General features: G+C 43.9%; 1 protein-coding gene across 16 annotated transcripts; it reads left to right on the top strand.

Moving 5' to 3' along the window:
- Window positions 1-426: 426 nt before the first annotated feature.
- LOC102152522 lies at window positions 427-19,099 on the top strand. 16 transcript variants are annotated; one of them, XR_005379943.1, is made up of 7 exons: window positions 427-564; window positions 2,633-2,927; window positions 7,135-7,217; window positions 7,344-7,548; window positions 8,225-8,399; window positions 13,303-13,496; window positions 14,596-15,818. XR_005379943.1 is itself a non-coding variant. In XM_038577120.1 (3 exons), exons 1-3 carry the CDS (start codon window positions 7,489-7,491, stop codon window positions 9,517-9,519), a joined length of 621 nt encoding a protein of 206 aa, XP_038433048.1. In that variant the 5' UTR covers window positions 7,231-7,488; the 3' UTR covers window positions 9,520-10,853. The 16 variants fall into 16 exon arrangements, 1 of the variants encoding a protein (XP_038433048.1); XR_005379948.1 differs by lacking the exons at window positions 13,303-13,496; window positions 14,596-15,818 and adding an exon at window positions 18,762-19,099; XR_005379950.1 differs by lacking the exon at window positions 13,303-13,496 and having other exon boundaries at window positions 2,633-2,822; window positions 7,391-7,548.
- The last annotated feature ends 1,490 nt before the right edge of the window (window positions 19,100-20,589 follow it).

Here is a 20,589-nt window from a genome sequence, read left to right as displayed (position 1 = left end):
CGCCCCACGCCCCACGCCCCACGCCAGCTCCCTGCGTCTCCGCACCAGCGCTGCTCCGCGGAGCCTTAAAGCGCGGGGGCAACGACGTCCTCAGCCTTGAGATCTTCAAGGAGCTCTAGGGTTGGAAAGAGAGCAGCATTCTTAGGTTGCCTAGCGATAAACCTGCGGACGGTATCACGCTCCCGGAGGCCGGCGTCCCTCCCCATCCTCCCCTCCCTCCTCCCCCCTCCCACGCCGGGTTCAAAGTACAGCCGCGCGGGGTGAGGGAGCCGGAGCCGGACGCGGCGCTGTCACGTGCGCCCGCACATGCCCAGGCGCACGCTGCGCGGCACGTGAGGCGGGGCGGGGCGGGGCGGGGCGGGGCGGGGGCGGGGAGGCGGCCGCTCGCGGCGTTCCGCGCGTGCGCAGTCGGCCCCCCCAGCCGCGGGCGCCCCGGGAGCGGGAGCGGGAGCGGGAGGCGGGAGGCGGAGGGCCGCGGGGAGGGCCCCGGGCGGGGCTGAGGACGCGCCCTGCCGACAGCTGCGACGCGGTGCTCCCTGCTGAGTCCGAGCGGGCCGGCCCGAGGTAGTCATTCCTCCCGAATTAAAGCTGGCGCCGACCCCGGGCTCCTCGAACCCTTCTGACACAGCAGTTTCCGAGCCGCCCTCCTCGGCGCGGGTTAGAGGAAGGTCGACGGCGGCGCGGGGCGGGCCTGGGGGCGGGGACGTCGAGCCCGGGCTGCGGCGGCCGGGCGGGGGCGGGGGCGGCGGCGGCGGCGGAGGAGGAGGAGGAGGAGGACACACCCGGGCGCGCCGGGACTGCGGCCAGACCCCGTCCTGCCCCGCGCCCGGGCCGCGTCTCGCCGTGGGAGCCCCGGGCGGCGGCGCGGAGCGGAGGGCCCGGCTGCCCAGGCGCTGCCGCTCGCACGCGCCGCCGTTCTGCCGACCGAGCGCCCACTGGTGAAGCGCCGGAGGAGCTAGTTAACTGTGATCCAGTCCGTCGGGGCCTTGCGTGCAGGGTATCCGGTAAAAGAAGGTTTTTTTGTCGCACCAGTGGTTCTGCGTGGTGCAGTAAAGTGAAGGGAATTAATGCAGTGTTAGGAGCTGGAGGGATGGATTGTTTTTTTCTTTTGGATTTATCTTTTTAACGTCTGATTTAAAAAAATTATTTACGAATCCCTTCGCTTGGGGGGGGGGGGGGGAAGAGAAAAAAAAGGTCCGATCTCACGCTTTCACTTTTTCGAAGTGTCGAGGTTTATTTGGTCTTGTAAGACTTCTAAAAATATGCATGTTTAGAAATGATCTAAAATGAGTAATTAGTGTGAAGGAGTCTGGAATTCGTGATGCCCTTTAGATAACCGAGAACACCGAGCGATGTAACAAAAGTAGGGAAGCACCACTACCTCCTGCAAGTACGGTTTTGGTCTTGTGATGGAAAGCGATCTCTGGCATTGCCAGTAATATCTGGACAGGTCAGGTGCCAGTGTTTGCAGAGACATCATAGAGTGGTTGTGTTCTGTCCAGTGTAAAGGGCACAGCGAGGGCCACCCTGGAGACAACTGCTATAAGCTAACAGACGTTCACAGAGCACAAGATGAATTCATTGTTGTTTGCCTTTTAATGATAGGTGAGCATAATGTCCTAGACAGTTTAGTTATTAATAATATCCTGAAAGTTGAAAAGGCAAAGATATATATGTGCTGCTGAAGCGAGCGCTGAAAAAGCAAAGAAAGACTTCAAACATGCACTCAACAAGTTTATATCGAGCTCCTGCTATGTGCCAGGCATTGGGGATACAGCAATGATCCGCATCTACAAATCTTATCACCCATTATGGTGCTCAAAACTTCTGATAAAACCTCACAAGTTCCCAGGCACTTGCCGATCATTATTGTAACAACCAGTGATCAGTATCCCTCTGCACTGGATTTTTTTCAGATGACTTACGAAAAATGCCAGGTTAAAGGAGTAAATCTCCAGTCCCATCAATGGGCACATCCTGTCCTATCCCTTTACCGCTTTTCACTTCCTAGATCTACACTTGTCCCGTCTTCCAAGAGGGCAAGCTTGATGCTTACCCAGAATATTTGTTCTCCCTCATCCATCTGCTTGCAACCCTCAACCCTAGCTGTTTGGATGGCTGATTCCAATCCCACCCCACACCTTCCCCCTGCCTTTAATAGATCTCTGCTCAAATGCTGCTTCTTGAGAGAGGCCCTCCCTGAGCAGCCCAAGGGCCATATATAAAATACCAGTTCTCTCCCATCATTCTTTATTTTTACTCATTTTTTTCTCACAGCATATATCACCCCTGACATAGTGTGTGTATACTGGTGTATATGTACACACAGACACCAGGTACTGTGTGACATGGAGACGTCAGCAGGTGGTAAACAGCCAAAGGCAGTTGGCATCCCATGCTTGCAAATGGGAAAAGACTCAGAGTGGTTTGGAAGCTGATTGAATTTATTGTCACAATAAAATTATAAGATACAATATTAAAGCATTAACTGAGTTCCCCTGACAGGAGAGTTAATATCAATTCCATCTTATCCTAAATGATTGCAACTTACTATGTTAAAAAATTATCTACTTAAATATCTTCTTTGAAATTAAACAATATTCTGATTATTTCTCCATCCCTTGAATTAAAGAGAACAAGCTACAATAGCCCGGCAGATGGAGTAAGTTTCCGAACAAGGAGGATGAACAGCTGTCCGATGGCTCCTGAACCTGTGTAGAAATGAGTGGGACCCTCTGAATTCTACCGGTGATGGATTACACAACACATGCAGCTAAGGCTTGAAGCTCCCGAATGCTTTAGCTCTTAGCTGGCTCTGCCAGGTGTGGTAACCTTTGTCCCCTGGTGAATGAGCTTCTTCAAGGCAAGAGCTAGCGTCATCTATTTATCAGTGTATGCTCAGCACCAAGCACAATACCTGGCACGCAGTAAGCACTCAATATATGGTTGTTGAAATCCAAACCATTCTCTCCATTCCCACAATCATTGCCCTAGTTTCAGGCTTTATCATCTCTCACCTACATTATTGCAAGAATCTACTCAGTGGCCTTTGTCCAGTCTTCCTTTCCCCCAAGCACTGGCCATACTGCCAGCACAATCGTATGGTAAAAATGGCCAGGGACTCCCCATTACAGGAAACAGGCATGAAAGCTTAAACCTTTCCTTCTCATTTCACCCCCTTCTATTCTATCTCATCTTTGACTCCCCGTCCCCCACCAGAAATAGGTATCTGATGCCCTAGCTGCCCTGAACTGCCCTGAACTGCCACATGTCCCTGAATATGCTTTGTACTCTCAAATGTTTGCCTTTGAGAAGAATGGCCTTTATTTGGAGGCCTCCTACTTGTGCTTCAAAACCCAAATTAAATCCTCTCTCAAAAACTTCCAAAACTATCCTACCCAAACTTAACCTCACTCACTCCTTTGCTTTGTGTTCTCTTAGCCCTTTCCTTAAATCTCCACTTTGGTGTTTAAAATCTGCTGCAAGGGCAGCCATGGTGGCCCAGCGGTTTAGCGCCGCCTTTGGCCGGGGTTGTGGTCCTGGAGACTCAGGATCCAGTCCCACGTCGGGCTCCCTGCATGGAACCTGCTTCTCCTCTGGCTGTGTCTCTGCCTCTCTCTCTCTCTCTCTCTCTCTCTCTGTGCCTCTCATGAATAAATAAATTATAATCTTAAAAAAATATCTTCTGCAAACGTGTATGTGCAAGAAGTGATGTGAGTGCTTGTTTTCTGTCATTAATTGTAACCTCAAGCCACCTCTCCAAAGGCTAGTGGAAAACAATTGTGTCACTGTGAGCTCTCCTACTCCTACCTACTTTAGGATTTCACAAGAACCTGGGTTACCATGATTACAGAGGAAGAATTCCTTTAGTCTCAGATTGTCCTAGATAACTGTCAGTATCCACACCTGCTGCTTGGTATCCCTGGCTCCTCTGCTTCTTTCTGGGTAGGAGTCTTTGCCAAGGCTGGATGATCCAGACCGTAAGGGCATTGGGTCTGCATTGGGTCTGCATTCTTCCTCTGTGTCTTTGCCACACCAAGGAACTGTAGACCCGAGAGCCCACAGGCCTTCGTGCTTCCATGCCTACTTCTTCCGAGGGACGGTTCTAGGGACAAGCATGTAAGCTACATTAGTGGTGTTGGTTAAGTGTAAGACCACAGGGAATGGTAGGGATCACAGGAAACTGGGGGTCGTAACCCCTTAAAAGAGGCAGACATTACTCAGCTCCAACTAATTGGAGCCAGATGAAAGTGCAGCCCAGTATTGTCAGGCCATCCAGTTTCCCCAGGAAACACTAAAATCTTACATTTTAAGGTGAAATCTACTTTCAAATATTGCCCACAGTTTTTTTAAAACTTCAAAACACTCTTCATTACAAATGAAGCATACCTGTAAAAGTATTAGCCTGGAGGTCACTTCAAGACCTCTGCTTTAAAAGAGGCCTAGCAGGAGATTTTCTTCAAGCATTTAACCCCAAACTTCTCTGACACAGAGAGCCCTGAAGTCATCCTTGAAAATAGATGGAGAGCAAAATACAAAATCAATGCAAGCAGACACAGATTAATGTCTCAATAAATTACCCTGTCATACTGGGACTTTTCACATTGTTTTGTAATTAGTTGTGTCTCCCACACCTGGTCACCCAAACCCTGCCACTCATCATGGCACCACCCCAGCCTCCACTTGGCGCTTGGCCCTCGCTGCTGTGTGTCAGACTGTTTACTTGTTCTTAGCTCCTTCTCCAGTTTCCTTTATGACCCTCCCAGCCCTCTCTCTCCCACTTACCTCAAGACCTCCACTTGCCTCCAGATTCCTCATGCTCAGAACAAACCCTCCTTCATCAAGAGAATTCATCCCACTCAATGTAATATCCCCAAACCCTAAACTCTGCCCCCCTACCTCCTCCCACACCCTCACTTCTCTTCCTACCATTGCAGAAGCAAAGGTGGCCCTCCTGCTCAGAGCCAACCCTTCTCTTTGTGTCATCACTAGTGTATTAAAACTATCTAGGGGGACCTGGGTCTCAGTGGGTTAAGCAGCCAACTCTTGATTTCAGCTCAGATTGTGATCTCTGGGTCCTGGGATGGAGCCCCTGTTATGCTCCACTCTCAGCGGGGAGTCTGCTTCAGGACTCTCTCTCTCTGTCCTTCTCCCTGTTCACTCTCACACATGCTCTCTCTCCCTCTCATATTAATGGATAAATCTTTAAAAAAGAAAAACCTATTAGAACTCCTCTGTCCTTTCCATGCAGTGAGTCTAGATCTCTGTTAAGGGAGCTCTGTTACTAACTCATTAAGGTATTCCTGGAGTCTAGCACACTGCTCGGGATAGGGAAGATGCCCAATAAACATGTGTTAAATAAATGCCCTTTTTATCAGGGGGCTGTACTACAGTTCCTAAAAAATTGTCTAGAGACATAAGACAACTGCTGACACCTGATGCTTTGTAGGTTATTAATCTAGAGAAAGTAGTTTCCCCTGACTCTGAAAGTGGGCTAAATTTGGAGGAGATAATCCAAGAGGGAATGTAGCTGGCAGGCTAGGGAGTTTCTCCTGGGTCAGGTTGGTGCCATCCAGCTGTGAGTTTGCTGTATTAATACCTCCTATCTGTCTTCTCTGATTACTGCTGGTGAGGCTGGCCTTTGGCACTTGCTGAGGGGAGCAAAGGGGAAGTCTCCATGACCAAGGTGTCACATTGCTCTCTGTCCCCTCAGGTTCCACCCGAAGACACCACTATTTCATTAGCAGATTATCTCAGGGCAAGACAATAAGCACCATGCTTTCTTACGCCTTGCTATGTTTCAAAACATTTTTTTCTCCTCTCTATCCCTCTAACTTTCAAACTTTTTATTTTTTAAAAAATATTCTGGAGGGGGATCCCTGGGTGGCGCAGCGGTTTGGCGCCTGCCTTTGGCCCAGGGCGCGATCCTGGAGACCCGCGATCGAATCCCACATCGGGCTCCCAGTGCATGGAGCCTGCTTCTCCCTCTGCCTGTGTCTCTGCCTCTCTCTCTCTCTCTGTGACTATCATAAAAAAAAAAAAAAATATTCTGGAGGTATTTTAAATCTATATAAATTATCTAATTGTATTTCCCTTTAATTCTACTCTCATGCTTTTTTTTTTTTTTTAAGATTTTATTTATTTATTCATGAGAGACACTCGCAGAGGAGGAAAGAGAGAGAGAGAGACACAGGCAGAGGGTGAGGCAGGCCCCATGCAGGGAACCCAATTTGAGATTGATACTGGGACTCCATCCCGGGACTCCAGGATCACAACCCGGGGCAAAGGCAGGTGCTAAACCACTAAGCCACACAGGGATCCCCCTAATCTCATGTTTTAAACAAGTATCTCATATCCTATCTTTTTTTTTTATTTAAAAAAAATTTTAAGATTTTATATATTTATTCATGACAGAGAGAGAGAGAGGCAGAGACATAGGCAGAGGGAGAAGCAGGCTCCATGCAGGGAGCCTGACGTGGGACCCGATCCCGGGTCTCCAGGATCACACACTGGGCTGAAGGCGGCGCCAAACCACTGGGCCACCCCAGCTGCCCCTATCTTTTTTTTAAAAAAAGATTGTATTTATTTATTCGCGACAGACACAGAGAGAGAGGCAGAGTCACAGGCAGAGGGAGAAGCAGGCTCCCTGGAGGGAGCCTGAGGCGGAACTTGATTCCAGGACCCCAGGATCACGACCTAGGCCAAAGACAGATGCCCAACCACCCAACCACCCAGGTGCCCCTCTCATATCCTAATTTATATCTCATTACCCTGCTGACTTTCAACCTTTTATTTTTGAATTTTATCTATTTAAAATTATTTTACAACTGACTTCATTTTTATTTTAGTTTTAACAAGTTACTTTAACTTTCTGGTTTCCTTTTGAATTTTATTTTCTTGCTCTAATCTTATTTTGTAGCTCATGTTGTACTTTTGTTTTATGAGTTTTTATAATTTTCCTAGTTTAAAATCTTGCCCTACTATTTCTTTAAGAATTTTTTATGTCCCAGTTTTCAGCTTTTAATTGGTTAAGTCTTCCAAAATCCTTTAGCACCACACTTTAAACTTTCCCTTTCTTTTTTTGGCACTATAACTTTTCTTTTTTAAGCTTTTCTCTTATTTATCATCTGTTAGCTGATCTAGTTCAAATAGTAAGAAAGACACTGAAATTGGGAAAACTTCTCGGCCCCTTCTCCCACTTCTTGCCAATCATTACTGTAAGTACTTTTTTTTGCACTAATGTTGCTTTTTGATGTAGCATTCTATGCAATCTTTATTTTTATATTGAATATTTTCAAATCTATGGTTTCTAATTGTTTTAATAAATTTCTTTTGGTTGCAAGGAACAAACTAATTCCAGTTACCTCAACTGATGGGCACTTTATTGTAGGAATGAATGTGTGAAAGAAGGAAGCAGACATCTCAGCCACTGTGTAGACCAGGTATCATATCAATCCTATGTGGAATCCTCAGGAACAGTAGGAACTGATGCAGATTTGGGCCTCACAGGCACTAAAAGAAAAAGTTCAAAGCAAATGCAGTATCAGGGTGAGAATCTTCATTTTATACTTTGTTAATACGTGTAACCTAACTAAATCTGGATTTCAAAGATTAAACAGAAATTCATATGGACATCCAGAAAGAAGGCAAAAAAAAAAAAAAAAAGGTCAAGTACAGATAGCTTCAGATTCCTCCCTAGCAATCTTCTCTACAGAAGACAGAGGAGAAGGTTTATACCTTTGTTGTTCAGAAATGCGACTCACGCACCAGCAGCTCCGGGATTACTTGGGAGCTTATTAGGAATGCAGGATCTCTGCTGCCATTCCATATCTACTGAATCAGAATCTGCACGTGACCAGATTTTTAGGTGATTCTTATGCATACGAAATTCTGAGGGAACAAAAATGTGATACAGTTTTTAAAAGTCCACCCAAAGAGTCTCTAGTATAGAGACAACAAATTCTCAAATCTGAAAGAATAAAGCAGTGATTCTCAACCAGGCTGCTTCTTTGACCCTTGTTTGTAACTTCCTTTGGCCTTTTTGTTTTTTCCTACTAAGAGCGCTTATTCTCTTAGTGTAATTTCTCTGAGATTGGAGATATTTACTCGTCTGTACATTAGGACCCTTTGAGAATTTTTAAAAAATACTGTTGCATGGATCATACTGTTAGAGAAACTGGTTGAATTGGTTTGGAATGATAGCCAAAAGTCATTGGTTTTTCAGAAGCTCTCAGGTCATTACAGTATGAAGCCAAGGTTGAGAATCATTGACTCAAGGGAAAATCAACCCATAAACCTCAAGAGGGTTTCTCTTGAAAGAACCACTGAAAGATGGACACCAGACAACAAAGCAAGGAATCAAGAGAAAGAGCTTAGGAATGAAGAAGTTGTGGCGAGAGGTAATTATCTAGCTAATTTAAGAGTAAACTACAATTAAATAACTTGGAATTCTGGTTAGAGAATATAATGATTGATGCATGAAGAGGCACAATATGGTATTGTCTACCCTCTAAAGTCCTATTTATTTATTTATTTATTTATTTATTTATTTATTTATTTATTTATTTTTAAATGTTTTATTTATTTATGATAGTCACACACAGAGAGAGAGGCAGAGACACAGGCAGAGGGGGAAGCAGGCTCCATGCACCGGGAGCCCGACGTGGGATTCAATCCCGGGTCTCCAGGATCGCGCCCTGGGCCAAAGGCAGGCACCAAACCGCTGCGCCACCCAGGGATCCCTAAAGTCCTATTTAGACTTGGTGCACTCTCTCACCAAATCCATTATTTTTGGGGTTTAATATCATTAGTTTTGAGTTTCACACCAGTGATTGCTGTGCTCCACGTTGCTCCTTCTGCCCACCTCACTACTGGCAAGCTTTTCCTCAGATGGGAGACTCGACAATGACAATGGTGACTTAACTTGCCTGTGTGCTCTCACACTGGGTTTCTGAAAAAGAGCAAGAGATATGGAGTAGGAGGAGACTAGGGGAGGCCTAATGATGTTGGGTGAGAATTGGAAGTATCAGCATAAACTCATGATTATAGGCTACACAGCTCCTGCCTCTCTGGGGCCTTGCCTTGCAGATTCCAGGACTTCAGCTGCCCCTAACTCCAATCTTTTCCTCTCCAGATCAGAGGGACTGCCCTTCTCTGCTTGGATTCCAGATGGCTATGCGGCAATCAGGGAAATTTTCCCCAGGCAGGGAGCCAAGTGCTTCAGGAGGCTTACCTCTTATATTTCCCTGCCTTCAGGGATTGATTGCACGCTTGTGTTGCCTAGTTGGCCTTGTGTTGCTTCTTCTCCAATGTCTGAAGATACTTGCCTTAGACATTGTGCCTAATTTTATAACTAAGGCAAGAGAGCCAGTACCAGATACTCCATCACAGACAACAGCAGAAATGCTGGGCCATATGTTCAATAATAGTATTTCATTAATGTTAAATTTCCTGAAATTGATCATCACATTGATGATGAAAGGATTCTTTGATTATGGGTTAAGAACTCCTTGTTCTTAGAATATATGTACTGCTGGGCAGCTGCATGGCTGAGTTGGTTAAGCAGCTGCCTTCAGCTCAGGTCATGATCCCCGGGTCCTGGGATAGAGTCCCCCCACATCGGGCTCCCTGCTGACCAGGGAATTTGCTCTTCCCTTTCCCTCTACCCCTCCCCCCTGCTCATGCTCTCTCTTTGTCTCAAATAAATAAATAAAATCTTTTTTAAGAAAAAGAATATACATGCTGAAATACTTGAGATAGAGGATTATGTTGCCTACAACTTACTTGGAAATGCTTCAGTCAGAAGATAGTAATTTGAGTAGCAATAATATATATATTTGTAGAGGGAGCATGGCAAAGAAATTGATAAAGTAGATGTGGAAAATGTTATCAGTGATGAATACTGGAAGAGTATGTGGGGGTAAATCACACTGCTTATGTATCTTTCTTAGAAGTTTGAAATATTTTCAAAATAAATAGTAAACAAAACATCACTTAAATGTGGACTGGACTTAGTGGTTCACATCCAAAGTTAGAGCATGGAAAGAAAAATTAGTGACTTTACAGTGAAGAAGCCTGGCAAACACCACCTTAACCAAATGATCAAGGCTGATATCACCAGTGGTAAGTCGTGTGGATATCATGTGCCCACTGGTATGTGATGAAAAGGTTTTCTCAATCAAAGTTTATAACCTGATTTAAGAATTAATGGGTATCCTAAAATATTCCTTTCCTTAAATACCTGTTTAAATTGGGTAAATATTAGCCTTTTCATTTCATGTCTACCTAGCTTAAGTAGAATCCATCTGTGGAGAAATTATGATGTGTGTTCATTTATGAATTTTATTCTAGTTTTATAGTCCAGAGAGATTAATGACATTTATATACAGCAGTGATTTTTTTAAGTGTAGTTCTGTTTTAATTCAAACGCCAATATTACTGTATTAATGTCATTCATAACATTTGAATGACATTTAGGATATCTTTATTTAAAATAATATATAAAATATTATTGCATTTATATACATTTTAGGACATACAAATATATACTTCATGTCATTAAGAAAGGAAAAAGGAAGGAATTTTTCATTAAAAATATATATTTGGCTTCTCTGGAATTGTTCCTTCCCAGTTAGAAGGCAGTAATAGGAGTGTGAACTTTAGAGATTGGCTACCTGGGTTCTTCTTTTGGATTTAGTAGGAGAGCATTCATCATAGGGTAGTGTGAATATTGACACATATGTATATGTTACATGTGGGGTGAATTGTACTCACAGAGTAGAGGTAAGGAGCTATATACAAGCCTGGCACACAACAGACTTTGGAAAATATTAGTTATATCGTTGTTTGTCCATTATTTTTAGATCTTATTTGCTCAAATCAAAGAATCACTGGACTGGTGGCCCTTTGGGTAAAGTGTCTTCCCTGCTCTAATCAGCTGTGACTATGGGAAAAGGTTACATACCCAGCACAGCTGTCCTGTCATCAATTACTGGGATCAGAAGAATTTCCGTTAGAGGCCTTGGGCTTAGGAAGGATGGTCAGTGATACATATAACACCTTGAGATACATGTTACATTGGGTTTCAAGCAAACTCTGATTAGAGGAGAGGATGGATAATCCTGAATTGGGTTTGAAATAAAGTTATTTGTTCTCCTCTTGGGTAACTTGACTAAATTGTCATGATTTTAAATATGTTGAATGCTCCCTCAAAGATATTCATGGCCTAATCCCTGAATCCTGTGATTTAGCTTATATTGCAAAAGAAGCTTTGCAGGTGTGATATGGTGAAATTATCCTGGATTATCCAGGTATGCCCAGTCTAATCACATACAATATGAAAAGTGGAGAATCTTTCCTGGTTCTGTAAGTGAGAAGAGAAGAAAAAAAAAGAAAGCCATGAAGTGGGAGAGGGGCTTAATCTGTCGTCACTGGCTTTGAAGGTAGTCATGCTAAAGGATGTGGGAAGCCTCTAGAAGTGGGCTGGAAGCCAGCAAGGAAATAGGAACTTCAGTCCTACAATCACAAGGACTTAAATTCCATCAACAACCCAAAGAAGTAGGAGATGGATCCTCCCCTAAGACCTTCAGAAAGGAATGCAGACCACCAACACCTTGATTTTAGTGAACTTCTGACTTCCAGCTTCCATACTGGACTTCTTTTTTTTCCCCTCAAAGATTTTATTTATTTATTAATGAGAGACACACAGAGAGAGAGAGAGAGACAGAGACACAGGCAGAGGGAGAAACAGGCTCCATGAAGGAAGCCTGTTGTGGGACTAGATCCCAGGACTCCGGGATCATGACCTGGGCTGAAGGCAGATGCTCAACCACTGAGCCACTCAGTCATCCCCCATACTGAACTTCTAACCAACAGAGCTGTAAGGGAATAAGTTTGTGTTGTTTTAAATCACTATGTTTTTGGGTGCCTGGGTGGCTTAGTCAGTTAAGTGTCTGCCTTCAGCTCAGGTCATGATCCTGGAGTCCTGGGATTCATGATCCTGGGGTCCTGGGATGGAGCCCTGCATCAGTCTCCCTGCTCAGCGGGGAGTCTGCTTCTCCCTCTCCCGCTCCCCCTGCTTGTGCTCTCTCTGTTAAATAAATAATAAATACAATATTTTAAAAATCACTATGTTTTTGGTAACTTGTTATGGCAGCAACATTAAATGAATAGAGCGGGTCTTATTGGGAAAGTAAAATTTCAGCAAAGACTCCAAGGGAGTGAGAGAGGGGGCCATGAGGAAATCTAGAGGAAGAACATTCCAGGTAGAGAGAACAGCAAGGACAAGGGCCCTCAGGAGCACGTGCAGCTTGTCTGAGGAACAAGGAGGCCAGTGTGCCTGGTGGAGAGGGAACAAGAAGGAGAATCGTAATAGATAACATCAGATCAGGAGGGCTTGCCTTCTCTATTGTGAAATCAGACTGGCTGGCCTTCCTACCCAAACTTAGAGAACGATAACCACCTTGACCTTTTTCTGACTGAGAAGTTAGGCACAGGCCACTCCACACTCCCCGATTCCACTTGTCCGGGCGGTCATTTGGAGCGCCCTCGGTGTTTGATGCGCCTCATTTTCCTGGCGGCGAAGGCCCATTCTTGCACATTTCCAGATCTGGCTGGAAATCCCCCAGATTGCCCGGTTTCAAGGAACTGGTTATCAGGCTGGATGAGTTGGTTTGCCACTTTGCAAGTCACTGTGGCTCTATCCCTTTATAACCAGTAAACTCTGACACTTGCCTCCGGAGGCTAGGTTTCCTTTCCTGGAGAGTTGGCTGTGATAAGAACGCCGACGTGCTGGTTTTCCTCACAGGGCTTAGCGTCATTCTGCAAGACATCTCAAATTTTTAATACTCAACTCCCCTCCTCTCATTCGTGGCTTTAGTCATTTTATCTTTCTGGCTGTTGGGAAACATATATTTTGGCAGAGGTAAAGGGGAATCGCTCAGCTTCACATCTGTCAAGCTCCAAAGCACTGTTATCAGACACCCAAGGCCATGTTGCAGGAATCTTTCTCCTTCCGTTTTAATCTAGGTCTGCAATAAACTGTATGTGATTTAGCATTAGCAGTTCCTGCCCAAGGCACCTGTGGGTAGTTTGCGGTGTCTGACCCCCTCTCGTCTCACGGTGGGAGAATATATGCTCTCCAGCTCACACAGAAAACAAAGTTACTAGACTAGAAGAGGGCAAAAAAACCTTCTAATTTCTATTTTTGAATTTCCCCCCAAAGTTTCCATTTAGGATATTTTTGATATACTTACATTTCTTTTTCTTTCTTTCTTCCTTCCTTTTTTTTTTTTTTTTTTTAAGATTTTATTTACTTATTCATGAGAGACACACAGAGGCAGAGACACAGGTAGAGGGAGAAGCAGGATCCCTGCGAGGAGCCCAATGTGGGCCTCCTTGGAACAATTGCTCATGATGCCTGCCAGCGTTTTGAGACTGGGCGGCACAGCACCTCAAGACCAGCCCAGGGAAGTAAACTATAACAGAGATCCATACAGGTTATTTCTCTTGTCCTATTGATTCAGCTACCCTCCCTTCACCAGATCTTCTGAAATTCCTAATAAGTAACCGGTTATTAGAGAAAAATAGTGGAGTAAGCCTGCAAATGGCATTTTCTGCAAAATTCAGAGGTTCGTCCTCCAGAGGGATGGAAGTTTCTCATCTTGTGGTGTTCTAGCTCTTGGCATCCTGGACAGTTAGGGTTTGCTTATTAACCCCGTGGGGGATTTCCATGAGGTCTTGAGGATATTGCTTAAATCTCGAATATTCATCTCCAACAGAGAAGACATTTCCAGATTTTTAAAAAATATTTTATTTATTTATTCATGAGAGACACAGAGAGAGACAGAGACATAGGCAGAGGGAGAAGCAGACTCCTCGTGGGGAGCCCCATGGGCACTGGATGCCAGGACCCCAGGATCAGGACCTGAGCCAAAGGCAGACAGTCACTGAGCCACCCAAGTGCCTTGACATTTCCAGATTATACAAATCCTATGTACCATCTAGAGAAAGGGAGTATAGCTCAAGTGTACGAATGCAGCAATCAGGATGCAGGTGATTATTAGCTAACTCTATTCCTGTAAAAGCAAAGGCAAAATTAGGCTGAGGTCCTGATCTCCGAATCTTTCCCCTGCCATGAGGTGCTCAGCATAGCTCACCTCATTCTTTCTCGACACTCCTATTGTAAATTCTACTTAGATTTAAAAGACCGGGGTGTGAATCCTACCTCCACTAGTTATCCATATACATTTGGGGAAAGGACTTACACATTGTTTTGCCTGTGTCCTTATCTGCATAATGGAGAGGGTGGTGATTCAAGGTCCATGAGTGTTTGGAGCTCCCTGAGGGTTAGAACACTAAACAAACACTTATTGTACTTGGTTCCAAGGAGGCAGTCTAGCATATAGGTCGAGAGCATGGAATTTGGTGTGGGGCAGCCTGGAGTGAGGCTCACTTAGCTTTGTGACCTCAAGTGCTACTACTTCTCTAAATCTATGTTTCTCTTGCCTGTAAAGACAATGGTTTTAATGAGGTAGGATAGTTCTAAGGACTAAATGACATAATCTAAAACCTCCTTTGCATTTCTCTCTGGGCAAGGTCAGTGGTTATGCAACGCCGCGGAAAGCCGAGAAGGAAGGCAAACAGATGTAGCTTCCACGTGGTGTGATGGGCCCTCGTGCCCCAGCTGCATTAGGCCTTTTCTGGGACTGCAGAGCTGCGTGAAGGACCAGAACCCGTTCCCACGCAGTGTATTCTGCGCGGATGGCCCCCTGTGAAACGTGGTAGCCCCACATTTTTTCCTGCTCCCCCACATTATGTGACCAACCTGTAGCCACCTGATAGGTTGTAAAACTAGTTTTCCTGCTGTCTTGCCACCTAATCAGTTCTCACGTGAGTTCTTTTTTTTTTTTTTTTTTTTTTTTTCCTCTGGGTCAGAGGATCATGAGTTCTTGGGTTCACTGTGGTCAGAGTCAATAGCCACCTTTCCGGAAGCTGCTTGCCAATGAGATAATTCAGAATTTCTTCGGGAAACACCAATATCTAAATCCACACAGATTTTCCATTTTTCTAACTAGAACAGCTGAATACAGCTTAGTCAGGAACACCCTAGGATTAGCAGGCTGTCAAACACTCTTAATTACATTTGGACTGTTTGGCATCTCTCACATCTGGAGCCCTGAAGTATTAAGCAAGTCATGTGACTATTTAATTGGGTCAAGATGGCCTTTCCTAAAGTTAGGCAATTGTTCCCACCAACAGTCTTCATGTTTCTGGTTTGGAAAAGAGATATAACACTGTTTGCTATGTGCCTCTTACTATAAATGTTGGACACTGTTCTAAGCACATAATATGAACTAATTCATTTAATATGGTGCTACCATATAAGGAAACCCAGGCATTGAGAAGTCAGGCGACCTGCTCCTAGTCACATAGCCACCCTTCCCTAGCCTGCTTTGCCTTTGGCTATTCCATACTTGATTTTAGCCAGCAGCCAGAGGAAAGGGAAAAAACTCCACAGTAAAGTTTGTTTCTAATAGCTGCAGAGGAGTATTTCATTCTGTTACCAAATTTACCATGAAGAGTTTGATTCCAGCCATACAAAGAGCTTTAAAAAATATACTAATTTCACAGTCATGTAATTCCGATTCTAAAAAAAATGTGTATTTGAGATATAATGAGAGTCTTTCCCCATTTTATTTGTCATATTTTTTTTTCTAAAAAGTTGCTTTATGGGGCAGCCCGGTAGCTCAGTGGTTTAGCGCTGCCTTCAGCCCAGGACCTGATCCTAAAGACCCAGGATCGAGTCCCACATCAGGCTCCCTACATGGAGCCTGCTTCTCCCTCTGCCTGTGTCTCTGCCTCTCTCTCTCTCTCTGTGTGTGACTATCATAAATAAATAAAAATTAAAAAAAAGTTGCTTTATCTCTCATAATGTGATTTCTTTTTAAGATTTAGCTTTATTTTTTTTTCTTGCATATGTATTCCGATTTGGCTTATTGAGACCTAACTTGCCTAGAGTTAGAGTTAGCAAGTGCTTCCAAAATATCCAGTTGAAAATTTCACGCAATTGTTTTGTCACCTATTGTAATATTCTTGTTAAATCCCTGTTGGTTGGTTGGTTTTCAGAAAGAGATTTTCTTTAAAGCAGCAATGATTTTGGTGCTATTTAGACACTATCTGTTTATTAGTACCTTACTAGTAAGGTACTTAGTAATACTTAATGAATGAAATAATTAATATGTACTTTTGACAATGCTTACTTATATTGACATCATTTAAGAATGCTCAACTTACAACCGTCTATTTAAAAATTATTAATCAGAATAAAATCTTCACACGCTAGCTTCTAACCATTTCTTGTTACTGCCCATTCCTTCCTGTGCAAGGGGCAGAAATAGGGTAGGGAAGACAGGGAGAAATGGTGAGATAGCTGCACATGGAAGGAAGACCTGTAGAGCCTTGGCTTTCAAACCTATGAGACCCAAAGCCCCTTTTGTGATAAATATTTTGTTATTCTCCTTTACTACCCTTCAATGAAATCCATAGAAAATATAATCCGTAATACACAGAATTAAAACTAACACACACACACACACACACACACACACACACACAGCTTGACTGCAATACAAAGAAGAAATAAAAGAAACATTCACATATGGAATTGCACAGTTATAGCCATGCTAAAAAACAATGAAGTGGTCATCTGATTATGAGTTTGCTGGAATTTAAGAGGTACAAGGAAAGTCTTCAATTCGATTCATCTTTTTATATTTAACATTTTGAATAAAGACTAAAAAGGTATATTTAAATGTATGCTTGAAACCACCGTGAATCAAGAGCTATAAATGCAGACTGTTCCCAGTGTGTTCTCTTGGTGGCTGGGCTCCACCAGGTACGGCTGCTGACAGGATCCTCAGAGATGGTGTCAAGTCGTGGTAAAATTCTGAATGAAATAAAGCACAATCTCCCTTTGACTTATATCATAGTCATATTCCTATAACATCAAATTTTATTAAAACCACACTACAGGGGATCCCTGGGTGGCGCAGCGGTTTGGCGCCTGCCTTTGGCCCAGGGCGCGATCCTGGAGACCCGGGATCGAATCCCACATCAGGCTCCCGGTGCATGGAGCCTGCTTCTCCCTCTGCCTGTGTCTCTGCCTCTCTCTCTCTCTCTGTGACTATCATAAATAAATAAAAATTAAAAAAAATAAAAAAAATACTTTAAAAACCACACTACAAATGATTTGTGCTTAAATGCAAAATAGAGGGGATCCCTGGGTGGCTCAGTGGTTTAGTGCCTGCCTTTGGCCCAGGGCGTGATCCTGGGGTCCTGGGATCGAGTCCTGCGTTGGGCTCCCTGCATGGAGCCTGCTTCTCCCTCTGCCTGTGTCTCTGCCTCTCTGTGTCTTTCATGAATGAATGGATTAAATAAATAAATAAATAAATAAATAAATAAATAAATACATGCAAAATAGACTTAGTTTCTAAGAAACAGAATTTTTCACCTGTAAATCTAAGGCAGGGCATTAAAAGTTGTGAGAGACATTTAGTAATACCTTTACTTTTGGGGGGCGGTGCCCTGTGCACCTGTGGCAGCTAATGTCCCTGGCTCTCCACTGTATTAAAAGGAAGAGGTGTGGGACCCCTGGGTGGCTTGGCAGTTGAGCATCTGCCTTTGGCTCAGGGCGTGATCCCGGTCCCAGGATCGAATCCCACATCAGGCTCCCTCCAGGGAGCCTGCTTCTCCCTCTGCCTATGTCTCTGCCTCTCTCTCTGTGTCTCTCATAAATAAATAAGTCAAATCAAAATAAATAAATAAATAAAAGAGGTAGTGCCTCTAATCACTGGGACCACCTCAAACACCCCTGCAAGTTTAGAAACGCACCCCTAGTGGCTGGAACATCCTCTTTTGAGAAGCACTGCCCTGGAGGCTTGTGATAAGCTGGGATAAAGGGAACTTTTTCTTAATTCTTTCCAGAGAGTTGAGTTCACAACAGTGGTTTCTTAACATCCTGTTTCAAAGAACTTTCAATTCACTTTTTACAAGATTTTTATTTGGGAAATCTTGTTGGAGCAACTGAATACGATACTGCCAGCTATGTTGGAGCCAACTCATCTGCAGGGCAATGCTCCTCTCACCTTAATACTCGCTGAACAGCTCTCCATATCTTGCTAAATACAGGGATCTCTGCAAATTATTTCCTTTGAAATACGGACCTCTAGATTCTTGTTCTGTTCAGGACATTCTGATTCTTCAACAATCCCAGCCAAGTTGAGTGACTAGAGTGTGGATTTTGTAAGTGCTTTTCTAATCCTTTGCCTTGGCACTTTCCCTCTGAAATCTGCATGCTCTTTATGATCACAAAATTGTTATCACCTGCTAGCTGCTAAGTGGCCTCAGCGAAATGAGTTGTTCCTTTTGATCAAACCCGTAGTAGATAAAAATGACCAATTACTACTGGGTTGTACAGGGAAACTAAGTTTCAAATGATCTTTCAGACTATGTTACAATTTCTTTTTTAAGGTTTTATTTATTTATTTGAGAGAGAGAGAGAGAGAACCAGTAGGGGGAGAGGCAGAGAGAGAGGGAGAAGCACACTCCCCCCTGAGCAGGGAGCCGGATGTGGGGCTTCATCCCAGGACCCCAGGATCATGACCTGGGCACCCAGGCGCCCCCAGATTATGTTCCTTTTCACTTTAGGAACGTGTCCTAGGGGGTGAGCAGATAAAAACACAGCTACTTCATTTTTGGCACAGAAACACCTCAAGTCCTGGGAGTAAGAAGCCCATTGTCTTCCCGAAACAAAGCAGCAGAGCAAATTTACATCAAGACAAACAGCTGACTTCTCCCGGGCTCAGCATCTCTTCACCTCCTCAGGGGTCCCAGGGAACCGCTGGGATCGCGGGCTCGCGAGCCCTGGGGCCGACGGGCGGTAGCTGCTGCCCTCTAGCGGAGCTCCTTGTTACTGCAGACTCTAGGTTGACCAATGCCTGGGAAAGAAAGGTTTGAATGATGCGGATAACCGAGAACTTTGTAGTCTGTAATTCTCTCGGAATGAATTAACACATTTTTTTTGTAATTACCTGAATAAATAGTCATTTAAATGTTTTCTGGGGCACCTGGGTGGCTCAGTAGTTGAGCATCTGCCTTCCGCTCAGGTCGTGATCCCAGGGTTCTGGAATCGAGTCCCGCCCTGGGCTCCCAGCGGGGAGCCTGCTTCTCCCTCTGCCTATGTTTCTGCTTCTCTCTCTCTGTGTCTCTCATGAATAAATAATAAGATCTAAAATAAAATAAAAATCTATAAGATTTAAGTAGAATACTTATTTAAATAAAAATCTTAAGATCTAAAATAAAATAAAAATCTATCCCTACTTCAAGTTTTACTTTCCCATCATCATTTTCTGTTTTAGCTCTGCCGGGCTGGCTGCATAATTTGCGGTGCTCATGTTAAATGAAAATGTGAGATTCCCTGGTTTCAAAACCAGGAAAGGGGAGCCATCGAAGGTACTAAAATACTTCCTCCTGTCTTCTGCAATTTCTCTCTTGACTTGTTATGGTTTTTTTATTTGCTATTGTCATCCTAAAGTAAAATTTAAATTTTTAATTGCTAGCATGAATTTTATCATTCATCTTTATCTTGTGCAATGCAAATGATAACTTCAACTCTAAGAACAAATATAATTGTATTGTGTAGATATAACTTGTGTTGAAATTATACAATGTATATTTTGTACCTCCTACATGTATGTATTTTGTTCTTCCCAGAACTATACAAATACTAAACAAAAGTACTTCAACTGTTTTTTATTTTACTTCCTGATTCATGTACATGCAACCAACACTTTCTGCCTTCAGAGAGGTAAGTAAATAATAACTGAAAGGATAAGGGACTATGGGTTGTCCTATTTAAAAAAATAAATTTATTTATTCATGAGAGACACAAAGAGAGACAGAGACATAGGCCGAGGGAGAAGCAGGCTCCCTGCCGGGAGCCAATGTGGGACTGGATCACCCCGGATCCTGCCCTGAGCCAAAGGCAGATGCTCAACCACTGAGCCACCCAGGGGTCCCCCTATCTTTCTCTTTTTTCTCTGCCAAATATACACAATAAGTGGTTGGTTAAGCAACACGAGTAAGAAAGGATATGATAGAGTTTCTTGGTCATTTGTGTTTCTTAGAACGCAAGACTTTGCTGCCTTCCCTCTGTATTAGAAGAAGTTATGTGAAAGAAAAGGAGGACCTCTCAGGGCTCGCAATGCTCCTGTTTACTCAATCATAGATGGAACACACTTACCTTGTACTTGCTTCGAGTCTTGCTGAAGTTCCTCGCACTGTGGGCCCACTGCACTTCTGTGTTCACGGGACACTGTGCTGCCATATGCGGAGGGGGAGACAAAGAATAATGGAGATGCAAGTGAGTGCGTGCCCACACGCACGGTCCATTGTCCCAGCTGATGTCACAAAACACAAGTTTAAAAAACAGAATTACTAAAGATTTCATGACAGTGACAGCAGAGCATTAAAGCAAGCACAGCACCCTTCTGGTTGCAGGGGCCTGGATGGCTGCACAGATCGAAAGCTGCA

Source organism: Canis lupus, chromosome 27 (assembly GCF_011100685.1).
Source record: "Canis lupus familiaris isolate Mischka breed German Shepherd chromosome 27, alternate assembly UU_Cfam_GSD_1.0, whole genome shotgun sequence".
Taxonomy (NCBI): Eukaryota; Metazoa; Chordata; class Mammalia; order Carnivora; family Canidae; genus Canis; species Canis lupus.
This window is presented reverse-complemented; position numbering and strand designations above follow the sequence as displayed.